The sequence below is a fragment of the Gadus macrocephalus genome, chromosome 9 (genome assembly GCF_031168955.1).
Source record: "Gadus macrocephalus chromosome 9, ASM3116895v1".
NCBI lineage: Eukaryota > Metazoa > Chordata > Actinopteri > Gadiformes > Gadidae > Gadus > Gadus macrocephalus.
This window is the reverse complement of record NC_082390.1, coordinates 21523988-21550530: the sequence shown is the minus strand read 5'-3', so window position 1 is coordinate 21550530 and position 26543 is coordinate 21523988. Positions and strand designations below refer to the sequence as shown.

At 45.0% G+C, this 26543-nt stretch overlaps 2 protein-coding genes and 2 long non-coding RNA genes across 4 annotated transcripts; 1 reads left to right on the top strand and 3 right to left on the bottom strand.

Moving 5' to 3' along the window:
* Positions 1–530: 530 nt before the first annotated feature.
* Positions 531–9946, bottom strand: wee1 (WEE1 G2 checkpoint kinase). Its single transcript, XM_060061430.1, has 9 exons — positions 9464–9946; positions 8790–9007; positions 8304–8370; positions 4056–4228; positions 3510–3778; positions 3004–3188; positions 2725–2895; positions 2151–2296; positions 531–1495 (listed from the first exon to the last, which is right to left on the bottom strand). The coding sequence occupies exons 1-9, from the start codon at positions 9944–9946 to the stop codon at positions 1339–1341; spliced, it is 1869 nt and encodes a 622-aa protein (XP_059917413.1). The 3' UTR covers positions 531–1338.
* A 154-nt stretch (positions 9947–10100) lies between these two features.
* On the bottom strand, positions 10101–25333 carry znf143b (zinc finger protein 143b). Its single transcript, XM_060061428.1, has 15 exons — positions 25195–25333; positions 23830–23942; positions 23332–23520; positions 22548–22628; positions 21525–21721; positions 21177–21242; positions 20912–21028; positions 20530–20605; positions 19578–19703; positions 19292–19471; positions 16376–16603; positions 15968–16116; positions 15582–15734; positions 12267–12392; positions 10101–11041 (listed from the first exon to the last, which is right to left on the bottom strand). Exons 2-15 carry the CDS (start codon positions 23933–23935, stop codon positions 10958–10960), a joined length of 1878 nt encoding a protein of 625 aa, XP_059917411.1. The 5' UTR covers positions 23936–23942; positions 25195–25333; the 3' UTR covers positions 10101–10957.
* On the bottom strand, positions 13288–15575 carry LOC132464824 (uncharacterized). Its single transcript, XR_009527357.1, has 2 exons — positions 13946–15575; positions 13288–13904 (listed from the first exon to the last, which is right to left on the bottom strand). It is a non-coding gene; the product is annotated as an uncharacterized LOC132464824 (long non-coding RNA).
* On the top strand, positions 16826–19296 carry LOC132464825 (uncharacterized). Its single transcript, XR_009527358.1, has 2 exons — positions 16826–18899; positions 19010–19296. It is a non-coding gene; the product is annotated as an uncharacterized LOC132464825 (long non-coding RNA).
* Positions 25334–26543: the final 1210 nt, after the last annotated feature.

Genomic DNA, 26543 nt, shown 5'->3' with positions numbered 1-26543 from the left:
GCTCCTGTATATATATACACACATTAGTTATTTCGAGCGGTATATCTACCAATACACTAGGATTATTATATATTTGCTTCGGAGGAAAGTCGATCGTTTGAATGCTTGAACTATCTTTCTCGCGTCGTGTAGATAACAAACGATATACTAGATTTAAGCCAAGACTCAAAGGAATCTAACGGTGTCAGCCTCATCATTTTGTGAGCTTATTTCGATTAACTAGATGTGAAGGAATAAGGTCGATAACATACTTTTCAAAGTTCGTACTACACACAGAACAGCTCAGCTACAGGTATTCTATGTTTATCTCAAATGTATCCCTTTTTTTTTTTTTTTAAATGGAACCCTTTTATTGTTTACATTGATTACTACATTGTTTAAATATTTCTTTACGTCTTAAACTATGTGGCTTTACCAAAACATATTTTCAACCTCACTTTGCACTATAGCACTCGCCGCATTCGCTGGGTTTTATTTGAGAGTTGATCTGGTGAGCCAACAAAATAAACCACTCAAGCAGAACCACGACATTAGTCTGGAGGAGAATTTATTGGAAGGAAATATTTACAGGTTATAACAAGATTCTGTTAGCGTTTACAAGAACAAGAACAAAAGAAAAACGAAGAGCAAAGTGTGAAAACCAGCCCTCTGGGAACAAAGTGATGAACGTGAACGAGCCCCAGGGACCAGGTGGTCCTAATGCTACAGGCAGGGGGGGCCGCTCTCAGGAACCAGGAGCACTCCGTACCGACAGGACACACCGAGGTCCTCAGGCACCACATAACTCGGAAAGGAAACTAGATTCCTGCTACTTCAAAGTAAGAGCCAAACGATCTGGAAACGTCCTAAGTGACCCTGCCTCTCCGGACAGACAACACATCAATAGCAGCGGGTTCCTTTCTTCTTTGTTTCTCCGTGGCGCGATCCACTGGTCACCTACAAAGTGCTCTTATTTTATGCTGAACCCCAGCATACGGCATTCGACAGGCAGTAAGGTGCTCACGGCCAAGTACATTCACGACGAAGAGAGCTTCAAAAGTCACTGACTGGCTGCCAGTTAGTCTTTCTTGCAGGAAGTCCATGTAGACTGGTGCTCTGTCGAACCTTGTGGAACAGTAGGTATAGTAACTACCTAGAGAAGAACAGGGCGTTCAAGGAGCAGGCTGAATGCGAGGCCCTTCCCCAGTTCAGAAAGTGGTAAACCCAATAGAAGCGCCTGGCCCAGGGAGGACCCGGCCAAATGCGACCACGTACCCTGGGCCCTCAGCCCGCTACCAGGACTTGAACACACTCCGGTCTCCAGCTGAAGACCTTTAAAGACGGTGAAGGGGAGGCTGCTCAGTAGATAGTCAGGCTGACTGAACGGTTCATCTTCTTGCCGATCAGCCTGGAGGTTCTGGGGTTGGCCTGGACCGTGGAGCGGGTCAGGACCCGGTCCGTGGAGAGAACCTTCTCCTCTGCTGCTGCTTTAGCCATCTGGGCCTTCTTCAGTTCTCTGAGGAAGAGGTAAAAGAGGCGTGTTAATGCAAGGAGTTAAGTAAGAAGTGAACAATAAACCCAATGGGCTACCATGACTCTCAGCATACCCCTCCTTGAGTAATGAAGCAACACCCAGGAGATGACAGGAGCAGCATCAAAACTCTGCGCAGACAGAAAACACTAGGGGTGTAGATCTCTGGTTTCATCACGATACGATATTTAATCGATTCATTGGACAACGGTACGATATTTGCCGATATCAAAAGTCTGCCGCGATACGATTTCGATTAGATTCAGAGGCATGCGGTATCGAACAACTCATGTTGATATCGCTGCGTTGTGTCTGTTGTAGAGACAATGCAGCCCCACCTCTACCCAAGTCCCTCCCCTGGAACCACAAAGCCGCATATATATGAAAATGAAACCCCCAATACGTGTAGGAAAAAAAAGAGGGTAAATTGGGGTGCGAAACAGGCCGGTATATTAACTCGATCAGTGTAAACGTGCGGACCATGCCGGGCAAAAGGCGGGCATAAGATGGCCATATTGACAGAGTAAATACGTTGGCTTGGTTTTAGCGCTCTACAGCCTCTGGATGAATGCTGGATGTCAGCTGCTTGGGGCCCCAGAGGTTCTAGTTGATCCTAATCCGCTGGGTAGGGTGAACGTACTTTTGGAGCAGGGCGTTCTTGAACCTCTCAGCGTTGAGCTCCACCCGGAGCTGGTCCGCACTCATCCTGGCGGCGGTGAGGAGCACAGGGTGCTTGATGAGGTCAGAGGTCGACGGCCTCCTGGCAGGCTTAGGATGGATCATCAGCTGGAAGAGGAGCAGACAAGGTATTACAACCTAACATCTCCATCCACATCAAGTTCAACCAGTCAGATCAAGACCCCAGGTTAATTGTTGATATTGTACAGGTCCAGATTTAGATTAGCCCGGATTTTGGTTCTAACTCTGCACCACTAATGTGTGGATGGATTAGGCAATTGGGCAGTTGCTCATCTTAATGCAAACTGCCCTTGCTAGGTAGCTTTCCCCAATAGTCCCCAAAATTATAAATCCAAACTGGATTGGGCTGTCCTAGGCTTTGTCCAGTCTGGTTATTCTGAGTGAATTCGGATTCTAGGTTCCTATGCTATAGTGATTTCAACACACCATAGTAGTGCAGTTACCCTTTCCCAGCATCAAACCAAGAGCAGTTCATTGGTCAAACCAAGAGCAGAACAGTTTGGGAGATGAGCTACCTTGAGGAGGTCCAGGAACTCTGGAGAGAGCACTTGGGGGATGGCGGGCAGCTTCCCCTGGCGGATTTCATGCCACTTGTCTCCATTGGTGGGCAGCGGCTCCGCCCCCGAGGCACTGAGCACAGTCAGAGCCAGTGCAAAGATGTCCGCCTTGGTCAGGTTACTGTAGTCCTGGGGCCGGAGAACACAGGTGATGACATACATGTACAACATGTCCTCTCTCAGAGGCATTGTATTAACATGGAGCAGAGGTACGTAGAAAAACATGACAAAATGTACCTCTTGGAGGATTTCATTGGCCAGATATCTGCTGTCCCCTTCCTCGACCTGGGGATTGTTCACCCTAGTCACATGACCAAGGTCCCCTATCTTGTAAACCACACTGGTCGTCATGGCATCGTTATCATCATCCTCGTCACACTCGTCCAGGCTGGGAACAGACTTCCGTGAGATGAAGATGTTGCCTAGAGGTACACATTACAAGAGGTTAGGAAGGTTCTCATGGATGTTCTGGTATATTTATATGTCAACCATGTATCCTCATTTAGGTGCTTCAGGTATACTGCCCGCAATATATTCAGCCCATGCTGTTAATTATACAGCAAGAGTAACTTGCATTTGTTTTTAAACAATACGCAATATAATAGATACCACCTGGCGGCCACTCTAATAATGTAAATTACAATAACACAGGTGTATAACATCAGGCTGGGCAGGAATGCTCTCCCAGTTCTTCATTTAGCAGAGACATACGAGTGAGGACGGTGGAGCGTTGAGGCACTCACTGGGCTTGATGTCCATGTGGACCAGGGACGTGGAGTGGATGTACTTCAGGCCGCGTGTGACCTGGAGCAGCAGGTCTTTGAGCTCCAGCTCTGTGAGGTAGCAGAGCCGGCGGTAGTTCTCCGAGATGATGTCCGACAGCGTGCCTCCGTTACAGTACTCGTTCTGGATCAGCATGTGGTCATCCTCTGCCCAGGCCGAGTAGTAGCGCACCACGTGGGGGTGCTGGCCCAGGACAGCGTGGGCGTAGACCTCCCGCAGGGCGTTCTGCCTGTAGAGCAGTGGAGGAGGTGGTGGAGACACAGGTCATTGACAGGACCTCGGGTCTGGGCTCAGGGACTGACATCTAGTGGACAGGGGCGGTGGAGACTGCTTAACCCTACTATTATAAACCGCACCTTCCAAAACTCACTTATAAAGTACTTAATAATGCACAATAAAGACTGTTACTTCAAATACGAATCTAACCAAATAATCAGTAGAGCTAAGGAAATCCTTATTTGAAGAAGGACTCCATGAACACAAAAGGAGATGTAGGTGGAACCTACTCGTCTACAGATCCAGCCAGAGGTTTCTTCGACCTCTTGATGGCGTAGATGCAGCCGTCAATTCTCTTCACGCACTTGAAGACGGCGCCAAACTCCCCGCAGCCGATCTTCTCCAGCTCGTGGAACTCTGAGATGTAGCGAGACATCATGTTGCTCTCCATCATGGTGATCCTCTGAGAAAGAGCAGGACACGGTTAGACTCACATAACCAGAGAGGGACTTGATAGTCTAGTGAAGGGCTGCACCCATCAGGCAGAAAAGTTGTAATGAAACACACCGCAAAGACTACTGCCAACTAGACAGTAAGTAGTGTGTACGTTCTGCATTAACTCTCCTTAACATCGATTGGCACTAGTCGGCCCCTCCCACATACTCCGCTGATTGGCAGGTAGTGTGCTAGCAGCAGCACACAACCATTCAGAAGGTATTTTTACACTGCCAAGCAGTTACGGTCGCTGCTCGGCAGATGTTACAATTTCACTCAGTGCGTTAACATGACCCTCAAGAAAATCTAATTATTTGGTAAGTCCAACTATGAGTGAATTATTAAGATGCATGCATACACCTTAGTCACACTATAATCGATTCGAGTTACTCATAGTCTAATTAAGACACACATATTATTCGATTGTTAGTCGAATTAAGTGTGCATGTATCGGGTCGGAATGCATGGATTCGGATTTTGCGTTCTACGCATGCTCGGGACTTTTCCCGAGGGCCGTGATCCTTGACTCTCTGAAGTCCATATTGAAACGCGACATAGAGGAGAAAGGGATTGTTGCCGCATGCGGGACAGCTCTCAGTTAACTTTGGGTCCACTTCTCCGACGCTCCATTGTTCCGTCCTCATTTGACCGTGAGGTCGGAACAATGGAGCGTCTGAGAAATGACATGGACCCGAAGTGAACTGACAGCCGTCTACTGAAAACATCTTTCTCGAATGCTGCGGCCGCCTGAGTTAGTCGTTGCTAGTGATGTAAGAGAGGTCAACCGGTGGCTCTATTACCACTAGTTGAAATGGGAACAGCACCACCTATCGTACCGGGGAAAGAAATGCTTTGGCCAATTAATCGATTTTCTCACTGCCATGTATACTTGGACAATTGCAGTTGTCCGATTGAGGAGCATAATCGAACTATGGCCTTGATCTGATTAAGCTGTGCATGCTAACGTACTGACTAGGGATGGGCGTGAGGAATCGATTACTCGAGTACTCCTTGTTACAAATGAACTCGGTTGGTGGACAGGCAAACTCGAGTTTGCATATACACACACAGTTTTCTGAAGCAAATGTATAAATTTTCTGTGCGGCACCACTAACGCATGCCGTGGGCACAAAGCAAATGAAATGTATCAAATTTCTGTGTGGCACGTGCCGTGCCGTGTGCAGGCACGCCAGAATTCAAAAAGTTAAGAGATGGCGGTTAAAGCAAAGCGCAGCGAAGAATTGAAATACTTTAAAGAAATAGGACATCATAAGGTGAAATGTAAAATATGCCAAGCGAAATCGAGCTACCAGAGTACTACAAGTACTATGCGGCAACATATGCTCCTGAAACACAACGGTGAGTTCGGGAAAGCAGACCCGCAGCAACCAAGTGTGTCGGCTATTTTCACCGCCGCAAGACGCAGCTGTAATACCGGCCGTGTAGAGAAGATCACAACGCTGAGTATTTCCATAGTCCATTTGCTGCCGTTTTATTTGCAATGGTTTGGCTACTTGTTTCGTTTTTGTTTTTTTTAAACTGTTACCGGCCTTGGTTCGACGTGATTTAAATTGTGAGACGCATATTTATTTTTGTAAGGAAAATGTGTTTTGAACGTTTGCAAAGATAAATAATGAATACTCTGATAACTCTGACTGTTTTGATGGAAAATAAGCATTACATGTTTGGTTGGTAATATTGCCGTTCATCATTAGGCCTATTGCTGCTGCAGATGCGTTGCATTCTAAAAATTGATTTGATTAAACGAGTACTTCATTGATCCTCGAGGAATTCCTTCGATCACTCGAGTTTGGAATTTACTACTCGTGCCCATCCCTAGTACTGACTGTCTTGCCTGTGTAAAACCGAGGGGGTAAATTCTCCCTTCTTCAAGGAACCGGCTTTCTTGGTTCACTGGAGCAGGCGGGACATGTGACCTGATGTTTTGGTCGTTACTACACAGGGAGACCTCTTTAGAGTTATTATGTGTGCAAAATCACCAACATTGCAAGGTCATGATTCAGAGAAGAACTATTTACAAAGTCCTCTACCCAAGTCCTGCCCCTGGTACCGCAATGCCGGCTAATCTCATTTACAAGAAAATGGAACCCCCAATATGTGTAGATTTCGAGAATGTGGCATTGGGGTGGGAAATCAAGACGGTATATTACCTCGGTCAGTGTAAACTCGAGGACCATGCCGGGAAAAAGTTTCAAATAAGACAGGCATGTTTGACAGTGCAAGAACGCTGAGAATAAAATATAACTAACCAGCAAAGGAAGAGTATACTGTATTCGGCGTTACACACCAATTCTTCCTGACATCTGTGACCATGAAAGGTGCAAGCAAGCTCAGACCGGGTGACCCGCTACAACGCCGTTATGAGGTATTGGTTTTTGGAAAATTGTGACTTGTGATTAAGCGTGGAGCTTAAAGGTGGCATCAGGTTAAAGATACTAACTTAAACCAACCACAAGGGCGGATAACAACACGCCTAGGTTTACTACTTTTAGCTCAAACCTACATAAAAAAACAAAACCAGGGGGAGAATGAAGGCTGGTGAGATGCAGGTTGGTTTTTGCATCCTATAACCGGATCAACAGAAGCTCTTTGTATGGTTAAGTGAATCCTGCCTTCATTGTGAGTCAAGATGAGTTGCGTTAAAGCAGGATATCATCACCGTCTCGGTGACTGAACCTAGTGGCAGCGCCGAGGCACAGTAGTTTGAATCACATAATCGGCCTCCGAGTTCGGCAAATCACTGATCAAGGCTTTTGGGCGAATATCGCTGCTATTGATCGGTGGCTGATCAACCGGTTCATCAGTAGAGAACTCCCAGCCTAAAGGGTCTAGGTTCAAACTCCACTATGTGCATGATGGCAGCATGAACCTATGGCCCTCTGTTGGGGACCTGCATCTCTTAGCACCATTTAAACACCCTCTAAACATGGACTTCAGAAACTATTTGTTTAGTTTTAAACTATTATAGTTATCGGGATTCGGTGGGTAGTGGATGAACCTATGATAAAATTGATATAATTGTATCGCTTTATAATCTATCATATCGATTGAGAGGAAATTTCCATTCCATTACGACAATCTTATTTTAAATATTGAGATTTAATAAAAGGTGTTTTGGGTTGAGTTTAGGGAAGAGGGGGGCGTGTTACCCCCATGGTTACGAACCATGCCGACTTTGTGATACTTCTTTAGTACCGTCGTTGTGTAGTACTGAGCGTTGTTGCATGTGAAATGCACCACGCACACACCGCAGCGTTAAATTATAGGTGTCCGTAAAAAAACCCTCACGATGACATGGACATTAAATAGATTGCTGCTCAGACGTTGCTTAACGATCCACACACACACACACCACAGCTTTCTACTATGAGTTACTGCCTCTTTAAGAAGCTGAAAGTTAGACTAGCCCACGCTGATGTTATGCCCTAAACCCTGATTTAACCTAACACACTTCAATCTCTTCATGTTTTTGCCTGTGATACGGTCTACGGAGAGCAGCCTGTCTATATCCACAATAGGGACCAAGAATTTACTAAAATGAGAACTGAATTCACTGTCCTAATGCCACAGACTTCCCATTTGTAGGCTGTATTGAACTTTGGATAAACAAATAATACCTTTGGTGCATAGTCACGCTGCATATAAAGTATGACCTGGTCAAATAGTTCATTTTTCTGGATAATTCAACCACAGAAAACGATAGATAACACGATACAATTTCCATTGTTAACCTTTTTTCACCAAGCACTACTATATGGGGGGGGGGGTAGAAACTAGAAGAACACCTAAAATGACTACAAATTCTAAGTGATTGCAATTAGTAAAGCTTGATTACATTTTCTGACTGGTTCATTCATGTAGGTGGTATTGTCAACTACTATCATCCAAAGAGATACAGAGCCTTCGGTCATCCCCACTTGTATCATCCAATGTGAATACAGAGCTTTCAGTCATCTCCACTAGTATCATCCAATGGGAATACACAGCCTTAAGTCATCCAACTCACTGGAGCCTAAAGTTACCTTAGACGGAGGAACGATGTCATCCTCCCCGTCACAGTCGCTGGCCTCCATGTCTTCCCCACAGGAGCTGGAGGGACAACAATAGAGATCATTGTTAAAGATTCTGTCCAGCAGAGGACAGCACTGAGCGGGTTTCACAAGCACATGGCAGAATTCACTAATAACCATGAGGTCTTGTTTCAGGCCAAACCCCTTTCACCCCATTTCAGCCTAGTAAACGGGCTTAGATGATTCTGTTTTCAACAACAACAATGACTTTAAACCTGCCTACATAAAAAAAATAAAGGTTTTACTATAAGGCAGGGAAATCGATGTTGTTGTCCCAATACATGTTGACACATGGCAGAGGTGTTTGCAATTCAAATCATGGGTGGTAGTGTGACTGCAGATAACATCTAGCGACAGTCTCAGCCTATTCTGTAAAAACAAGGTGTTCTGCTGGGTAAAGGTGACGCTTATGTGGTAATGGGAGTGTGTGAGACATACTCGTTCCAGTGAGCTCGCTTTCTGTTGTTTCTCTGCTGCGTGGCCGACTGGATGAGAAGTGAGTCAGGGGTGAACGGGTTAAAGTTGACCAGCGGTGTCTGGCTTCTCCTGCCACCACCGTCTGTGGCCGCCTTCCCGGCCTGCTCGTTGTTCTTGAACAGGGCCACTCTCCGGCTGGAGGGCCCCCCACTGGAGCCCCGGGCTCGGGACAGCAGGCTCTGGAGGAGGACAACATGGTCGTTACAAATAGCCCAGGATAGTGTTTGAATATTAACAGGATACTATTAACTGAAGAGACATGGCCAGCTCGTCAACACATAAAGTCGGATTATTGCTCAGAGCTGTATCCATTCAAAATGTATTTTTACGCAAACAAACTTTTTGACGGGCATGTCATATAAATTGGATGACAGTAACGTTACTGTTCCAAAAGTCATGCCGAGACACAAAACACCTCCTTGACGTCGACGTTATGCAAGCAGAGGACTTTTGAAGTTAAAGTAGGTCATGGGGTCGATACTCGTTATCAAACCAATAATGCTTCTTAAGAAAAACCTATGAAAATCTGCATCGTACGACCAGCCAGCTGACCACTTGGAATAAATTAAGTCCTTGGGACCTTATGAGTGGTAAAACGTATACACGTCGTTCAAGTGGTGGTGCAATATACAAACCTTGGGCGTGTGGGGAGTATCGAACAGCCGGAGCTTCCTGAAGGTCTTGTGCGGGGGGGTGTCGGGACAGTCCGGGATCGGTGAGCTGGACGCTTCGTCCTGGACGAAGGAGGGCTCTGGGGACCCGCAGAACAGACGAGAACTCTTCCGCGGAGAAGGCGAGCAGTTTGCAAAGATAACGCTGCTTGGGGAGTGTAAGGACGGCGAGCCGAAGCCCTCCTCGTCCCAGAGCCCTCCGTCGTCTTCTCGGGCCCGGCTCAGCGGACTCAGAGGGCTGCCCTCCAGACGCTTCTCCCCGGCGTCCCGAAGCACATGCATCGGGGAGTCCAGCTCGGTGAAGCCCGACTCGGCCCCGGTGCTGTTGTTCACGTCCTCGATGGCCTCATCGTCCTCCCCGTCGCTAGAGGTGAAGCGAAGCTTCTGGCAGAGGGGCCGGGTCCTGGGGGACGGCGTCCCGGGCCGAGGGCGCCCGTAGCCCGACATGTTCTGGGTAAAGCCGACCTCAGCCGCCTCCTGGCGACCTGATCTCACGGTACTCAAGGTGATCCGGACTGCTAACGCACAACTACGTTGTGATTAATAAAATACGGTTTAACGAACACTCCAGAACCCGGTTTAGAGTTTTGATCAGGGTTGCTAACGTAAGACTACGTTGTGATTAATAAAATACGTTTTAACGAATCGTCCAGAAACCAGTTTAAAGTTTAATCCACGACCTGGCCGACATGTTGAGTAATAAAACACGCCCATCCACTCCGAAACACGAACCAGGACAGCGGAATACTTGTGTTAGAGAACCCCTAGTCGCCGCACAGGAAATGCGGTCCGGCAACTTCTCTTGTAATGTCGTATTTCCACAAGAAGTTAAGAAGTCCGTAAGTCTGTTGACTGAAATGTTTACCAAACCGACTTATGAATAACTGGTTCCTTGCTCCTTCCTATCACGCGCGTGGCAACATACTTCCCGCGACCGTTTGTCACGTGGTATTTCTCAGCCAATAGGAGCGCGGCTTGAAAGTTTGAAAGATGGGCGTTCCAAGGACGTTTGGAACGTACTACGTCACCGGTGATGGGTTCTTCAATGTGGCGCGAACAAAAGCCTTCACCTTTGTGATGTGATCACAGGTCTATTATAACCCGTGTATAAGCTGCTTACACGCATTGTTAAGTGAATACAACACCATGCATGCGATGAATGAGTTCAAGAAACAAGTAAACCATTGCATATTTTTTTTTGTTTTAATTAGAAATAGCATTATCTGTACATTGCAGAGTGTGCATTATGCACCATAAACATTAGAAAGCATCATTCCCCTCTCCAATATTTTTTTGGATAAAGGAACAAAATAGCATAGCACAACAGCAGTTATCAAAAAAAAATACTGTACACATAAAAGCTAAGCTGTGGAAAACTTGGAGGAAGACGAAATTTCCTTCTAGGTCAACTTAGAAGGGTTCTGTGGGATCCTAATGGTAAAGTTCAGAATGCTGGGGTCAATCGTCCAGGCCGGGGGATTCACCCTGCTGTATCCGAGAGGCTATCCTGATGGCTTCCTCCAGCGAGGGCTGGTCACTCAGCTGAGGAGAGAACACAAAGACAACACTCGTTTAGTCGCTGGTAAATAACTAGCAACCATTATGTCAAGCAGCAGGGCAGTTTTCAGACCAATCTAATGTCATATGACTGACAAATCCGCACTCCATGTAATCAGTGTTGAGGTAACCATTAGCATTTCAAAGGGACAAAGGCGCTTCTCGCTGGGCAGAGGGATGGTGGGTTTGACTGACAGTCACAAGATGCTCCTCGGGCAGAGCTTTGAAGAGGATTTCCATGACATAGAACAGGGAGGGGGGCCTGTGTAACATTTGTGTTGATGTGATCTAAAAGGTGTAGTGTGTTGTAAATAAACACACACCTGGGACCGCATAACAAAACTCTTTTTGTATTAATGCACCGCCATCTCAAAGTAGGCGAGCCTTTCTTGCTTGGTAACCATTCTTCTTTCTTCTTACTTTTATTTTTATAGGGTAATTTTTAGTAGTCGTTTCAGTAAGAGTTTTATAAAAGCAGGTAAGCCCCTTAAGTGTGGTTAAGAGTGATTCTAGACGCTTTCAGTATGTCTACAGCATGTCATGTGTACGAGGAGAAGGGCCTGGAGCAGGTTCTGGTACAAAGTACATCTTCAGCTGAACCGTTACTCATAGGGCTGTTTGATTGAGGGACAGGTACAAAATCAGAAATCAATCACAAATGATGCTTTGGATAAGATTTGGGGTGTGAAAAAAAAGTAAATAAGATAATCAAATCAATCCCTAGTAAATATCTGGTAAAGAGGCACTGTGGGGCAATGATGAGGAGGATATTAAAATGAGATTATTTGGTAATCCCTGTGACTTCACTGTTGAACCTTTGGTCAACAACATAGTTAACACCCACCAGACCACTGAGGACATACCTCGTTAGCAACTGGTTTAACTGGGAATGGATTGCTGACACAAGATTATCATGCGTGGGCCTCTAGCCCCAACAGTAATTAACTCAATCCTACATTTCAACACAGATCAGAGGAACAGATAACCTGACCTGTTAAACCAATATGTCCTCTTACTTAATATATTCAACCTACTGAAGAAGAACCAACCACCAGTAGTTCCAGTTAATCCTGAGTGAACTGATACTTATTTCTACCGTAATTCCCAGTACTATCCTTATGGCACTTGAGACTGGTTCAGTTCTTTAATAGGTCATTAAAGTTAGGACAGTCTACTGTCCTAGGTTGGTTGTTGAGTGCATTCAGCTGACCTGGACCGCGATGTGAGTGCCATTGGAGGTGGCCAATAGGGTGACTGGGTGAACGTTGTGCTCCTGGCTGTATCCGCCCTCCTCCACCGTTTGAAACGCACTCATGTCAGGAGTCATGATGGCCACCTGGGGAGACAGGAAACTCCTTAGAAATCAATCGGGATCAGTTTGATTTGGATTTGTTACTTAGAGAAATCTATATCATACAAATAACATCAACCAATGAAAGCTAAAATATATTTATTTTTCTAGACACTTACAAACCAGTGCCCTGTACTACGCACCTCGTTGAACATACCCAGCTTTCTTGGGAAAACCTGGGTCGACAGAGACGCAACTCTCAGAGGTAAATGGTACTACAAAGTTCACAAAGGATTTGATTTGTCAATCCAGGTTTTCCGCTTTAGGTTCAATTCACGTCCCGATGAAAGGGGCGTTTATTGCGTCATTTTAGTCACCTTTACAAAATGGATAGATCAAGAGCAGTATATTTCACACAATAGGAATAGATTGTCATAATGAACTCCTATGAGGAGTTCAAATATCAGATAACAGCTGGGGGCAAAAAAATTGCACTTAATAAGGCTAGGGAGGCGTGCTGTCAAAAAAACGCTGAAGTTAAATGATTCTGCATATTGTCTAAAAAATAACTGCCAATTACAGAATTGTTCGCCATTAATCCTAATAGACTGATGATTTCAAAATGCAAGAGCAACGTCCAACCTGCCTTGTTCTATAATTTAGGGAATTCACTTTAAATACACCTTATGTAAGAAATGTATTCCATATGTTTTCAACCGCTGCGATGTAGCGGCAGTGGCGTAGTGGATTGTAAGACCCGAACACCAGCGACTGTGGTTCAAATCTCACCGGTCCATCTTCAGGCCTTTCACCCTCATAGACGTGGTGCCAGCACGGTCTTGGGTTCAAGTTCAAAATAAGCACACAAATATAATTCCATAACCTTTAGTGAATAAGTATTCAATATGGACATATGAATTGGGACTTTTTAAGCTTCACATAAATGCGCAGCGGTGGGGAGAAGAACCCCACATGCAGAAATTGAAGACTGACTCGCTACCTCCACTCTTTCACGGAGACACACTGCGTAACAGTAAGCATTGTTTACATAAGTTCCAACAAGGGCGATCAAATAGCGAATACCTTCTGATGAGAACCTGTATTTCTTATAAAGAATATTCTCAGGCAATGCCAAGGGATCTGTCCCGAAAGAGCCTCGGTCAGAGAGACCCATTTCAATACGGGCTCCGAGGTCCACGGGAACACCCAGTAATGGTGACGACAATGTCAAAGAAGGGGCTAGGAAGCTGCGCACGCCGATCTAACCCGATTGTCTTAGCTGAAAACCTGCTCCCGACCAGGTTTGGTTGATAGCATAAGTCACCATGGTTATTTTACAGATATGCTAAAAGAGAGCGACTTTTGTGTCCCAGCTAACCAAGGCTTTGAGCGCAACAAACCTCGCTAAACCACTAATCACGGTTTGTAGTACAGGGCAGTGGACTCCCATTTTTGCCAATGACAGTTTCAAAACAAGGCATGTTTTTGTATGAAATTATTTTCCATTTGTAGAGCTTAGAATAACTATTTTAAAAAAGTGCTCTCGTTAATTGAAAACTTGCACAAAGATTCATCTAGACAGCAAAAGTCAGTGGAACCAGAGAAATAACCCTCAGAGCACTCCACAGCCCAAGGGCATTGGTACAGAGCACAAGGACCTTGATTTGTTCGTTGAGAGCCAAGTTCCTCGTCTACCACCCACCCCTACACATTATTCCGGTAAGTCCGTTCTATTCATGTCTTTATTGTGCTCATGTACATTCATGGCCTTTTACATTCTATTTTGTGCGATTATTTTTGGGTTATTTAAAGTCAGCTCATCTACCAATGTTGTGCCCAGTTCCTGCAGCCGTTTCCTGCGTGTTCCTGCGCCTGGACCTTGTGAGGTGTGAGAGAGTGCCTGAGAAGTATATACCTTGTATACAACACACATATTACAGTCAATGCAAGCTAAATGCTAAGCTATTCTAGCTACAATGCCCTACCAATAGAACTTTAAGTTGTTAACTGTTTGAAATGTGCGACAAAGGACGCACTTTAATTGACTGAACATTTATTTCTACTGGCAACAGTGTTGACAGGACTTGATTTGCATTGTTTATATTGAGCCATAGACATGTTTTACACCATGGCCTAGTTTGGTTCCCTGAACATGTTATCAATAGTCCAGTATGGTTTTGAGGGTTGCAAAGGGATTGAAAATTTCCGTAATATTTACGGTAAATCACCATTGGAAGTTAAGCTTGGGAATTTTGGAAAATCTGAAAATCATGGGAATTAACTAGGAATTTAGGGTAATTTAATCTAACTGCATCATATCCAAGCATATATATATTTTTTTTTTGGTAATAAGTAGAAATCCATGCAAAATAACACTATAAAATAACTATTAAAAGACTACAAAAACTTAAAACATTATTTTAGCAGATTTATTTGCAAGTAGAACTCTAACAAGTTCTAATTATTTTATTACTTCATTGAAGAACAAAAACATGAATTTTGAGTTAAATATAATCTGGGCTCAAAGGTGTGGTCCAGGGTTCTAGGAGTCATCAGTGCAGGAGGTAGGAGGAATGCACAGTGCCTGTAGGGGGCGTGGTCTCAATAGCCCTGCAGTAAGCAGTGTGCTAGCGTGATTGAGGAATAGCATAGATATTCAAGTTTACTTGCATGAAATCTGGTTGCGTTAGTCAAGATTATGCTAAAATATACTTTCCCCCACTATATTTAAGTCCCCTGTTAAGAGCCAACCTTTAATTTTGTAAACTCCCGGCTTATTCCAATAAATTCCCGTTATCCCATGGAAAGTTTCCAACTCTGAAAATTCCCGGAATTTTGCAGCCCTAATTGTTTTGCCTGTGTGCTGATTGTACGGAACATGTGCATTGATACCAGCGAGGTCAAGCCAGCTGTAGGATAAAGCAACAGGCCATCTGTTCCCCGTATAGCCCCGGGTCCACTGGTCCGTAACGTCAACAACAACATTGCTTTTATCATAGTAGGTAATAGTTTTCTGCGGTTTTGGATCGGTAGCCAAAGTCATCCATCGCTATTTGGTGCGCTGTACTGAGCAGGGACATATTATTGGCTCAGTTTGCCTTTTTTGGGAACAGTTGTTCTTCCATAGAGGGTAACTTGGCAGTTTTGTAAGAATAAAATTGGTTTGTCATCTATCACTCCTTGAGGAAGGTGCACGGTTGCTAATGAGGAAGGTGCACGGGTGGTTTTCATTACCTGTCCATCTGATCCGTCCGTTGTCACCATGGTGACCGAGTGTCCCCCTTGCGTTGACAGCTCGTGGGCGGGGATGGTGATGGTGGTTCCCTCCTGGGTTACCATGGTGATGGTACCTCCCATTGCTTGTAGGTCCGCCTCAGAGATACTGACCTGAGGACAGAAATAGAGGATCAGAGATCCAATCAGCTTGATGAAGAGTCAGAGGAAGACAAGTTATTCACACACATCTCAAGGTAAATATAGCAGATCAAATCACTTGTTGAAGCACAACACAATCTCTCCTATAGAATCCATTATGGAATAGGTTTCAAGATTAGTTATTTTCTGAGAATCTTGAGACCACGGCAGACCATGGGATAACCTGGCAGACCCCTGCAGCCCACCTGCTGCTGGGTTCCGTCCTCTTGAGTCAGCAGGGCAACGTGCTGCTGCTGCCCAAGGATCTCTGTGGTCTCCACGGGCATCTGCTCCGACCCAGAATCCTCTGCCTCCATCACTGTGGTGTAGGTAACATTGGGGTCGTCGATGGCGTCTGAAATCATAAAAATCTTTAGACGTGCTTTGACCTTTCCCTTCACCACTTCTTAGGATCATTGGCACCAACATTTTTATTTTAGATAAAAAAAGCATTAAAACTGATTTATATTCCTAAAGAGCGAGGACGGTTGTTAGTCAAGTAATTTGTGATACCAAATAGCTTTCTTGGGTGGTGTTGGATTAAACAAAGAGACCCTACTCAACATGGTTAAAACAACTGTCATCCAAAAGCTGCAGACAAGACAAACACGGACCTGTGGGCGGTTCGAAGTAGGACTCCTGCTCCTCCTCGATGGGCTCCGTGTCGTTGTGGGCGGTGCGTTTGTGCATGGCCAGGGTGGAGATCTGCTTGTACGTCTTTCCACAGTGGTTACAGTTGTACGGCTTGCAGGGTGTGTGGACCACATGGTGTTTGTAGAGGCTGGAGTACTCAGTGAAACGCTTCTCACAGCCCGGCACCGTGCACACGTATGGCTTCTCGCCTGGGGGGTTGGTGATAGTGACAACGTGGAAAGAAATTAAGACCCATGAAGACTTAAGTCTCTTTCACATATCAAGGGCTGAGGGACAGTACAGCAAATGGCGGTAATGCAACGTGCCTCTTCAACTAATATTACTACTTTAATTTACAACACAACTGTACTAAGAGTAGTAAGAGTAGAGTAGGAGTAGAAAATTGCCCGATGAGATTTCGAAGAACATCAATTAGGGTTGCCGCGGTATACGGTATTACCGGTGTTGAGGCCAACACCGATTACTCGGTGTTGCACACCGGCAACACCGAGTTTCTTTTTTTTGTTTTTTTTTCAGTAATAAAAAACTAATTCAGTAAAAATGAATAATACGATTATAATTAAGAAAATTAAAATGTGTAGAATAGGCTACAGTTCTGCTCTGTGCGGGAGAATTGTCACGCCGAGAATTGACGTGCTTCCTTACAAGACCGGTAACCATAGCAACGCCGGTAAACAAAACCCGCGATGCCCAATCCCTACATGAGCTCCCCGCGCTACGGCCATCCGGAGGCGCACAGAGCTTTTGGCCGTGATATTATGATATATACAATTATATTATACTATTATATATAGAACGTTATAAGACGCCGAGAATTGGCGCGCTGTCAGCCGCTGTCACCGAGTGTGAGAGGAGAGTTGACGGAGAAGATGGCGGTTGACCTATAGTTTCAAAGTTAATACCGTTTATACCGGTAATACCGGTGTTGACACGAGCGTATTACTCGGTGTGAAAATGTCCACACCGCGGCAACCCTAACATCAATCCCTGTTCCCACGTGACACCATGCAGCAAATATTTCTGAACATTACAGGGAAAGACTGCATGTGTGAAAGATACAGGTTGGATCCCCAATGGCTGAGTCTAGCTGTAGGCACCCTTAAGGAAAGTGCCAAGGGCTCTTTGCGTCCAAATGGTTTATTTTTGCGACCAAAATTTGAGAGTGTGCGACTGTATTTGACATCTGGTCGCGCATGTGTGACCAGTAAATTTGCCCTCTTTTTTTTTTCTTCACACGTTAAACAAGGAAGGGCCGTGTCAACGAATCCGGAATCTGTAGCAGGGCAATGAGTGTGATAAGGATAGGGAATGGCCACCGTCAGTGGCTAATGTGTGGAGGGGGAGGGTCCTAGATACTATTGAGCGCGTGTAAATGTCTCTGAGAAGGAGACGATTTCACAACCTGCTACGTGCGACCGTTTGAACCATGAGCAAGCAAACAATTTTTTTTCTGTTTTGGAAATCTGCCCCATATGACATCACAGGTGGGCGTGTCCACCTAGAGCAAACATTGCTCATCTATCCGTTACACATCTAGATGGACACGTCCACCTGTGATGTCATAAGGGGCAGATTTCCAAAATGGCTTGTAACGGCTAATCACACCGCACCTGGTGGCATGCCATGGGACCTTTAAAAACCCATCCGACCCGTGTTCCGACAGTAGCAAAAATGACATTCCGCACCCGACCCGCTATAAATTGATATCGACACCCGACCCGCACCCGATGGAAAATTAGAGACGTTAGATGGAACGCTAGGGAATTACACTATCTGGTGTTTGGCGTGGTACTTTAGATTGCTGTGCAAAAAAGGGACATCATCCACTGTTGACGGTTTTAGTTGACTCCTCCGCTCCTGAATAACATATCCAGGACTGGAGAAGTCAAAAAAAATAATAATTGCAAAACCCGCGACCGACCCGCACTGTTCAGGCGTCCGCACCCGACATAGTACATTATTTTTCACCCGTTTCATCCCGCGGGTACCCGAACCCATGCAGGATGCTGCTTCAGGTGCCATAAAGGGCTTTTCCCAAGGGAGGCGTTTGTCGCGCTTGCTAATGCATTCTTAATGGAGAGGCGAGTGGGCAGAGAGGAGTCGCAGCATACTGTCAAGTCACATGCCACGACAAACGGGAGCACTCCCGTGAAACTGTCGCTTCCATGCTCGTCGAACGCATGCGCGCACACGTGGAAACCGTTGGGAGAGATGAGAATCACAATAAAATGCGACACTGAATTTGAAAAAGCACATTTAAATTTGACCCTTACATTTTCGGTTAGGGGCCAAATTGCTCCGAGTCAATAAAGTTAGTCTGGACTGGAGCCCTTGGTGCCACAAAATGTTATCCCCATGGCTACGACCTAACAATGATACTTTTCAGTACCGACATTATGTAGGAAGGTCCTTGACCAGGCCCGCCGCTCCCTATACGCAGAGTGCGTAGGGCACTAAGTACCTGAGGGGGCACCAAAAATTAAGGTTTGTAAAAAAAATAAATAATATAATAATACATTATTGAATTAAAAATATATGTATATTAGTTGTGAAGAGGCCCAACCCCCCCCCCCCCCCCCCCCCCACTCGCGTAGGGCACCGAAACGGCCAGAAGCGGCCCTGTCCTTGACTATCCACATCAACCGCTGGCCAGATTGCGCTCCATACATCCCACTGTGAAGGACTCGCTCAAACACTCCTCATAAAGTCACAGCATGTTGTCTTGTTCTGTTCACTTGTATGGATCCTCATGTGGTTCTTGTATAAAGTGTGTTCTGTTCACCTGTATGGATCCTCATGTGGTTCTTGTATAAAGTGTGTTCTGTTCACCTGTATGGATCCTCATGTGGTTCTTGTATAAAGTGTGTTCTGTTCACCTGTATGGATCCTCATGTGGTTCTTGTAGTTTGTTGCGCTGGCGAAAGAGCGTCCGCAGCTGGGCTCTGAGCAGTAGTATGGCCGCTCCCCTGTGTGGGTGCGGATGTGGACCTTCCTGATGTTGGAGGTGGTGAAGGAGCGACCGCAGCCATCCACAGGGCATTTGAAGGGCTTCTCACCTTTAGACAAACAGAACAAACAAAGACAGTTTTCTAACTTGTATAATGAACTAATAAAGTATGACTACTATGGGAAAGGAAGAAGCTGATATCCATGGACGAAGACCTGTGTGCGTCCTGGTGTGCTTCTGGAGGTCTCCAGAGGTCTTGAAGGACTTTCTGCAGTTAATCTCCTGACATCGGTAAGGCTTCTCCCCGGTATGTGTACGGGAGTGACTCTTCAGTCCATAGCCTGAAAAGGCACAGAAATAACCCAATATTAGATCCACAAATTGGATTTAGCATTTCAATCCTTGAGTCAAGTACTCAAGACACTGTTCTTCATCAGCTTTTGTCACAAATATGACTTTCTATGAACAATTCAATAATCAATGCAGCTTGCATTATAACACAATATGGAAGCATGCAAAAAATATGTTTCAGTTTTATTTTATTTCTAATCTTTCTTTTCTATGTCATTAAAGAAAAAGCTGCTCTTGAATTAGAAGGAGTTCTTGTGTCTGGCTGCGAGTTTGTGCGCATGCTATGAGTAGGCTGAATCGCAATCGTGTCAAGACAAATCAGATTGGCCAATACACACAGAAGATAATGGATTGAATTTATATAGCGCTTTTCTAGACACTCAAAGACGCTTTACAGGGAAGGGGGAACCTCACTAACCACCACCAGTAATATAGATAAATTCAATAATTTTAAAATTACCGAGAGAGATATCAATTGGATTGGGAAGAGCAAATCTGCATCATCGACTAATGTTTAAAATCGTAATGCACAATAGAAACGGAGTAGCTGAGATAAAATAATAAGCAATAATAAATAATATGTTTTCTTAATTTACCTGGAGCAGAAATGATAACAACGGAGCTTACCGACACTACAGTCTTTAAGAATTTGTACTTGGGGCCCGTTTAATACCGGGCTTCAGGAACTCACCCCAACCTGCAACGCTGCTATACTTCTCGTTACCTAAAAATTGTTCCCTTACCTCAGGCGTTCAAAATGTTTAGGGTGAAAAGCATATTAAGTAAACATGAAGGTATGATATCAAGACAGGGTACCTGTTGCAAACTTCTTCCCACAGCCGATGTATTCACAGATGTAGGGTTTGTCCCCCGTGTGGGAGCGCTCGTGGACCTGAAAACAGTGCAACACATGCTTTGTGCTGATAGTGGAGGAACAAGCTACTTAACTACTGATGGGGGCCAGGGTGAGGGTTTAGAACCCAAAACCAACATCATTTAGAGAAAGGTTATAAGACAAGGTTTGAGGAAAAGCACCAGTCTGTTTTATCATCAACTTTAGGGTCATTACATTGTAATGTTTTATGAATATATTATGGACCCTTTTTTTTATAATTGTTGCAGTTCAGCTTATCAAGTTAAATCGAGTTTGCAAAACAATCACACACACACAAACACACACACATGCGCGCGCACGCACCTTGAGATGATGGGCAGTGGTGTAGAGTTTCCCACAGCCGTCGTGTTCACAGCGAAACGACTTCTCCCCAACATGCGTGACTCTCCCCACTCGGTTCTCCTGCCCCTGAACCACGATCTGATGGGGCAAACCATTGGTTAGGAGGCCACACTATGACCATTCAGCAGCTATGACACAGTTCAGATGCCGTGGTGCTGGAGCCTCCAGGCAGAGTGCCACCGTCACGTCTCTGAGTAGAGCCCTGAGTAAAAGCAGATGCATGTACCCGCATGATGCTGTTGTCCGTGTCCGCTCGGCCGAAGTGGCCCAGGGCATTCTCCACATTCTCCACCTGGTGGACACAAAGATAACTTTAATAAGACGCGTTTGATATCAATTAAATTCAAACCAAATGTTAGGTTCATACCATGTCTTCACCAAAGCCCATTTAAGCCCATTTAAAAAAAAATGTGATTCAGTTTAGAGTAGGTCATTTAAGAATTTTGCCATATTTGTGGAAATTCTCCTTACGTTCCATAAACCAAACGCTCTGGAACCTAAAAAAAAAGAAACACAGAATGCGGTGTGTGTGGCTGCAGTCAGCCTCCTGCTCTGCCAGCCAGACGGGGCTCACCTTGGTGGTGTACTGCTCCAGCACACTGATGGTCTCAGCGTCCATGGCTCCGCCCTCCGTCTGCAGGTCAGCGATGGTGCCGTCCGCCTGGATGGCCAGGATGGTGCTGGGCTGGGGCATGTGCACCGTGTGCTGGATGTAGGCCGTGCTGCCGTCCTCCAGCTGCACCTCCTGCAGGCCCCCCTGCTCGTACGTCTCTGAGGGGGGGACACCACAGCCATCAAACACAAGAGAGAGGTCCAGCTTAGCAGTCTTTGCCAGATAGTATAATAACTAGGGGGATCATCAGCTGAAGGGTTCCGAGTTCGATCCCCAATGTCCAAAGCCTATAGGCAAGCATCTGGCACAAGTTGCCTCACCTGATGAGGTAACTTCAAGTAAGTTTGGAGTACAAAATAGTAATAGTAAAAATGCATGTGATAGTTTAAATGTCGCTTTCTTCACACTGTATTTAAATTAAATAAACCATTCTTGGAAATTAAATTACAATCATTAATTTACTATTTTATTTAACCAAGTGAATTTCATCAGAGCTGTCCAAGAGCTATGCCACTCCTGTTGACCGTATTAGGAGAGACTGCCAGACCGATTTAATATAACCTTTTTAGAGATGTGAACCCACCATAGACAACTTGATGAATGGATAGGCAGCAGTGGTAATCCTCCCTTCAATGTTCTTTAAATAAGAGTAATTTGAGGAAGAAGGCCCATATTTGGCATCAGGGTTACATCATCCTTGACTCGAGTGATCACTAATTGGAAAGCAGCGCTAAATAAGTGAATATAGCAATGTACACAACTAAAGAACATAGTACAGGAGGACTGTTTGATATCATTTCACTCCACACCGTCCAGTCTTGTTTGGCCCCCGGTTTTTGCTTCAAATGTTCAGCGAAGAAGCCCCTCTTATGATGAGGACATCTTTGCTTTGATTCAGAGTAAAGATCCAAAGGCACTCAGCTAAGAAAGCAGCAGCAGATAAAGTGCTGGACGAGTTCAAACAGATTCTAACTAGGCATATACCTTTAGGGGCGTGGATGTAGGCCGTTGTGCCATCCTCTAGTTGAACTGCCTGTCCGTCTTCAAGGTGTAGGCCATCCTCTCCTACAACATGAAACATTGGTTACTAACATTCTCACAGCTTTGCTCTACAGTTATCAGAACGAGAGAGATACTTCAGCGGATCTCAACCCTCGACTTAAAAGGACAATTCCGGTAGTTTGAACATTGAGCCCCCTTTCTGGTTTGTCTAGGATGAAATAAAGTGGTTAACACCAAAATTATCAATATTGGTCCGGTCTCAAGTATTTGGCTAATTTCGAATCGCCTCTGCCTGCTTCACAATGGCTGGCTATGGGCATTCACAAAAAAAAAAAAAATCTGTGTGTTTATCTAGAAAACACAAAACATTAAAAAACATTACGATGTAAACACATGATGGAAAGCATAGAGCACAAATATTTCTGAAGCACAATATTTACTGTTCAATATTTTGTAACTAATTATTTTTCATTATCTTAATCGGTACTACCAAGAATAAAATCCTGCGTGCCTTATGCACGTTTGATTTCCAGTGAGCAACAAAGGGTCACGAGGGATCTGTTAAATTACCTGATGATTTATATTCAGATGGGCATTAATCCTGTTGATGCAGTGCCAGATGTAGAGTGACTCAACTCGATTATATTTTTTATAAATCCCATAACTCCAGCTGAGATGACAGCCTTGTTCTGTCCAATAGCCCATGCCTCCTAGGTGGAGCCAAACCAAAGGCTGGGAACGGCCCCTTCAAGGCCTCAGATGTTACCTGCTTTGGGCATAGAGACATGCTGGACGTAGGCCGCCGACCCGTCCTCCAGCTGGATCACCTGGCCGTCCATGATGTGTCCATCTGAGAAGGAGGCTTTGGAGTCGTGCTGGATGTAGGCAGTAGAGCCATCGGCCAGAGTGACAGCCTGCAGGCTAACCGTGTCCATGCTTTCCATCTGATCTCCATCTTCAGAACACAAGAAACATCTGCTAGCTCGGACAGCTCCGATCTGATTCAAGTCTATTGGGCCTGATGAAATTTATTGCTATATTTCCGTAAACAAATTACAGTTTTAACCTATTATTATGATCCCAATATACACATTTCAAAACTTGAACATTCATACTGCGGCCATCCCTTGACTGACATTATCAGTCAGACAGCTGCACAACCATTACATGGATGAGCTTGGACTGGCTTTGTATAGATGTGATTTGTGCACCGTATTGTTCAGAAAATAGGCTAGTTTAGGCTAATTGAGATTCAAGATCTCACCTCCAACCGTCACGGCCTCCGTCAGACAAAGAGTAACCTGCTGCCCGTCCGCATCGTGAAACTCTGCCATGCCGTGAGAGTCCCGGTTTATCTGGGCCAAGAGCATGCTTTAGCTGGGACGACATGGAAGAGGACAGAAATATATATGAAAGCACACACTGTAAAAACGTGACACAACCATACCATTATATACTTCAACATCCAATCCCCCGGTACTAGTCCAATTCATTTTTCAATTAAGGTATGACATTCATTTTGAGATAATTTCACATTGGGTTGCATGGGAACCCTTATCCCGAGGGTCCGAACTTTTAGCACTGGAAGGGAAGATTTTTAAGAGTATAATTTTTGAGACTCATCATGCATTGGTGAGATCTGCCTTTGTGCAGCTCTATAAGTTACACTGATCTTGTGATGAAACTATATTGATAGCCATCTATAAAGATGTACATCTAGATACATATCCCAAAGTACCCAGGGGGCCACAGGGGATGGGCCGAGGAACATAAGCCTTTACTATTCACCCACTTTTTCTGTTTGTGGTTTCATTTGTTTTAGTAATCTCCGACTGTCGCAGAAACATGACTGGGGTCAAACAATAGGTCATAAGATGATGACGTGTGTACATGTTTCACTCAAGAAAACCCTTAAAGCATCAGAAAGTTGGTGCCGACCGGACCGTGGTGACAGCTGAGAGCCACATGGTTCAGTAGAACCATGTAACTTGTAGGAGCACCACGTAACATATAGCAGCAACATGTAACGTCTGGCAGCAACATGTAACGTCTGGCAGCACTATGTCACGTCTATAGCACCATGTAACGACTATAGCACCATGTAAGGTGTAGGAGCACCATGTTTTAACGTCAGGTAGCATCATGTAACGTCTGGTAGCACCATGTAACGTCTGGGGGCACCATGTAACGTCTGGTAGCACCATGTAACGTCTGGGGGCACCATGTAACGTCTGAGTGAAGGCGTTAGCCACATGCTAACAGATAGCTCGGTTAGTCATCATGCGGCGGGGTTTCAGCAGTCCAAGTATTACATTCCAGTATTTATAGTATAACTGTCCGTAACAACCCTAGTCATTGGGGTGTCAGACAGGACCCTACATGTATGCTAACACAATCTGGGGTTCGCGGAAGTCTCTCGTTCCGCTGAACGGAGGAGAACGAAGAACAAGAACCGGGATCCATCAGCTCATTAATGTTCACATCAGCAGCGGGACTTCACCAACAGGACTTTATTTAAACAGATGTGTGCTTCTCATTTCACCACTCAGTCCCTACAGCCGTCCCAGTCCCTCTGCCAGTGACGGCGGTAGAGTAATGCACACTGGGTAAAAACACACTTTACACTAACCTCAGAGAGTCCTCCTGTCCGACCGCCATGCACCAGGGTAGGAAACGGTGGCGAGTGCAGCGCCCCGGAACATGAATTACAACACAACACTGGCCAACCCACTTCTGAACAAATCTTCTGATTGGTTACTTTTGTAGAACCAACAATTTCTCGCACATCTATTGGCCAATTCAGACATCAATTATGTATAATTCGTTGGTGTGTTGCTATCATTCATGTTCGGGGGCCCCTGTCTGGACGCCATTCCGTGTTGCTGTTGGTATTGTTTCTGGGTTTTGGGTGAGAATTGGTTGTTATCATCTCCAGAATGTCGGGATCTAGTTTCAGACACATGCGATGGCGTTTGAATAACCAGATGCCGATGTTTGATGTGTGTTAACGTGCCACGGCATCGTGTTTATTCATTATTCATTGACGTAAACAAGAGGGTTTTGGAAATAATCGGCATCCATCTTGAAAACGAGGTTGCATGGGAAACAGAGGGGGCGCATGGGCAATGCAGTGAAGAAAGACAGGGGCACATGGGTAATGCAGTGAAGACAGAGGGGCTCATGGGCAATGAAGTGAAGACAGAGGGGCTCATGGGCAATGCAGTGAAGACAGAGGGGCTCATGGGCAATGCAGTGAAGACAGAGGGGCTCATGGGCAATGCAGTGAAGACAGAGGGGCTCATGGGCAATGCAGTGAAGAAAGAGGGGCTCATGGGCAATGCAGTGAAGACAGAGGGGCTCATGGGCAATGCAGTGAAGACAGGGTCTCATGGGCAATGCAGTGAAGACAAGAGGGCTCATGGGCAATGCAGTGAAGACAGGGCAGTTAATAAACTGGGAAGATAATAACAGGCATCATGTTAAACCAAGGTCAAAAGCCCCAAAAAGCAGTAATAGTACTATTTATCTATTTTACGTGCATGTTTATCAGGAATGTGGAAAATCATAGTCAATCATACAATTTGTACAGCAAAAACAATAAAATCATGGGCTGAATAAACTGGATAAATATCACAATGCATCTTCAGAAAAGTTATTTCCTTATTTTCTCACGTCACATTTCATCTACAAATTTCCAATGCAAGTTGTAACATTACATGATGCTCTGACCCTCAAGAGAAGGTTAGGAGAGCAGACACATTGGGGCAGGATAGTTTGGTTTGCTTGACTCCCAGTTTAAAGGTTGGGAGTCAAACTGGACTAAATATTGAAAAAAAATGGGCTGCGTCAGTAGCTAGTGTATAGTTAGATTAAACAGTCATTAAACAGCGATGTTGGTGATATCAGACACCCCGCTGAATTAAGATAGCCTGTACACAGGGTGCGATTTGTCAACAAAGTTTTTTTTTTTATCATGAA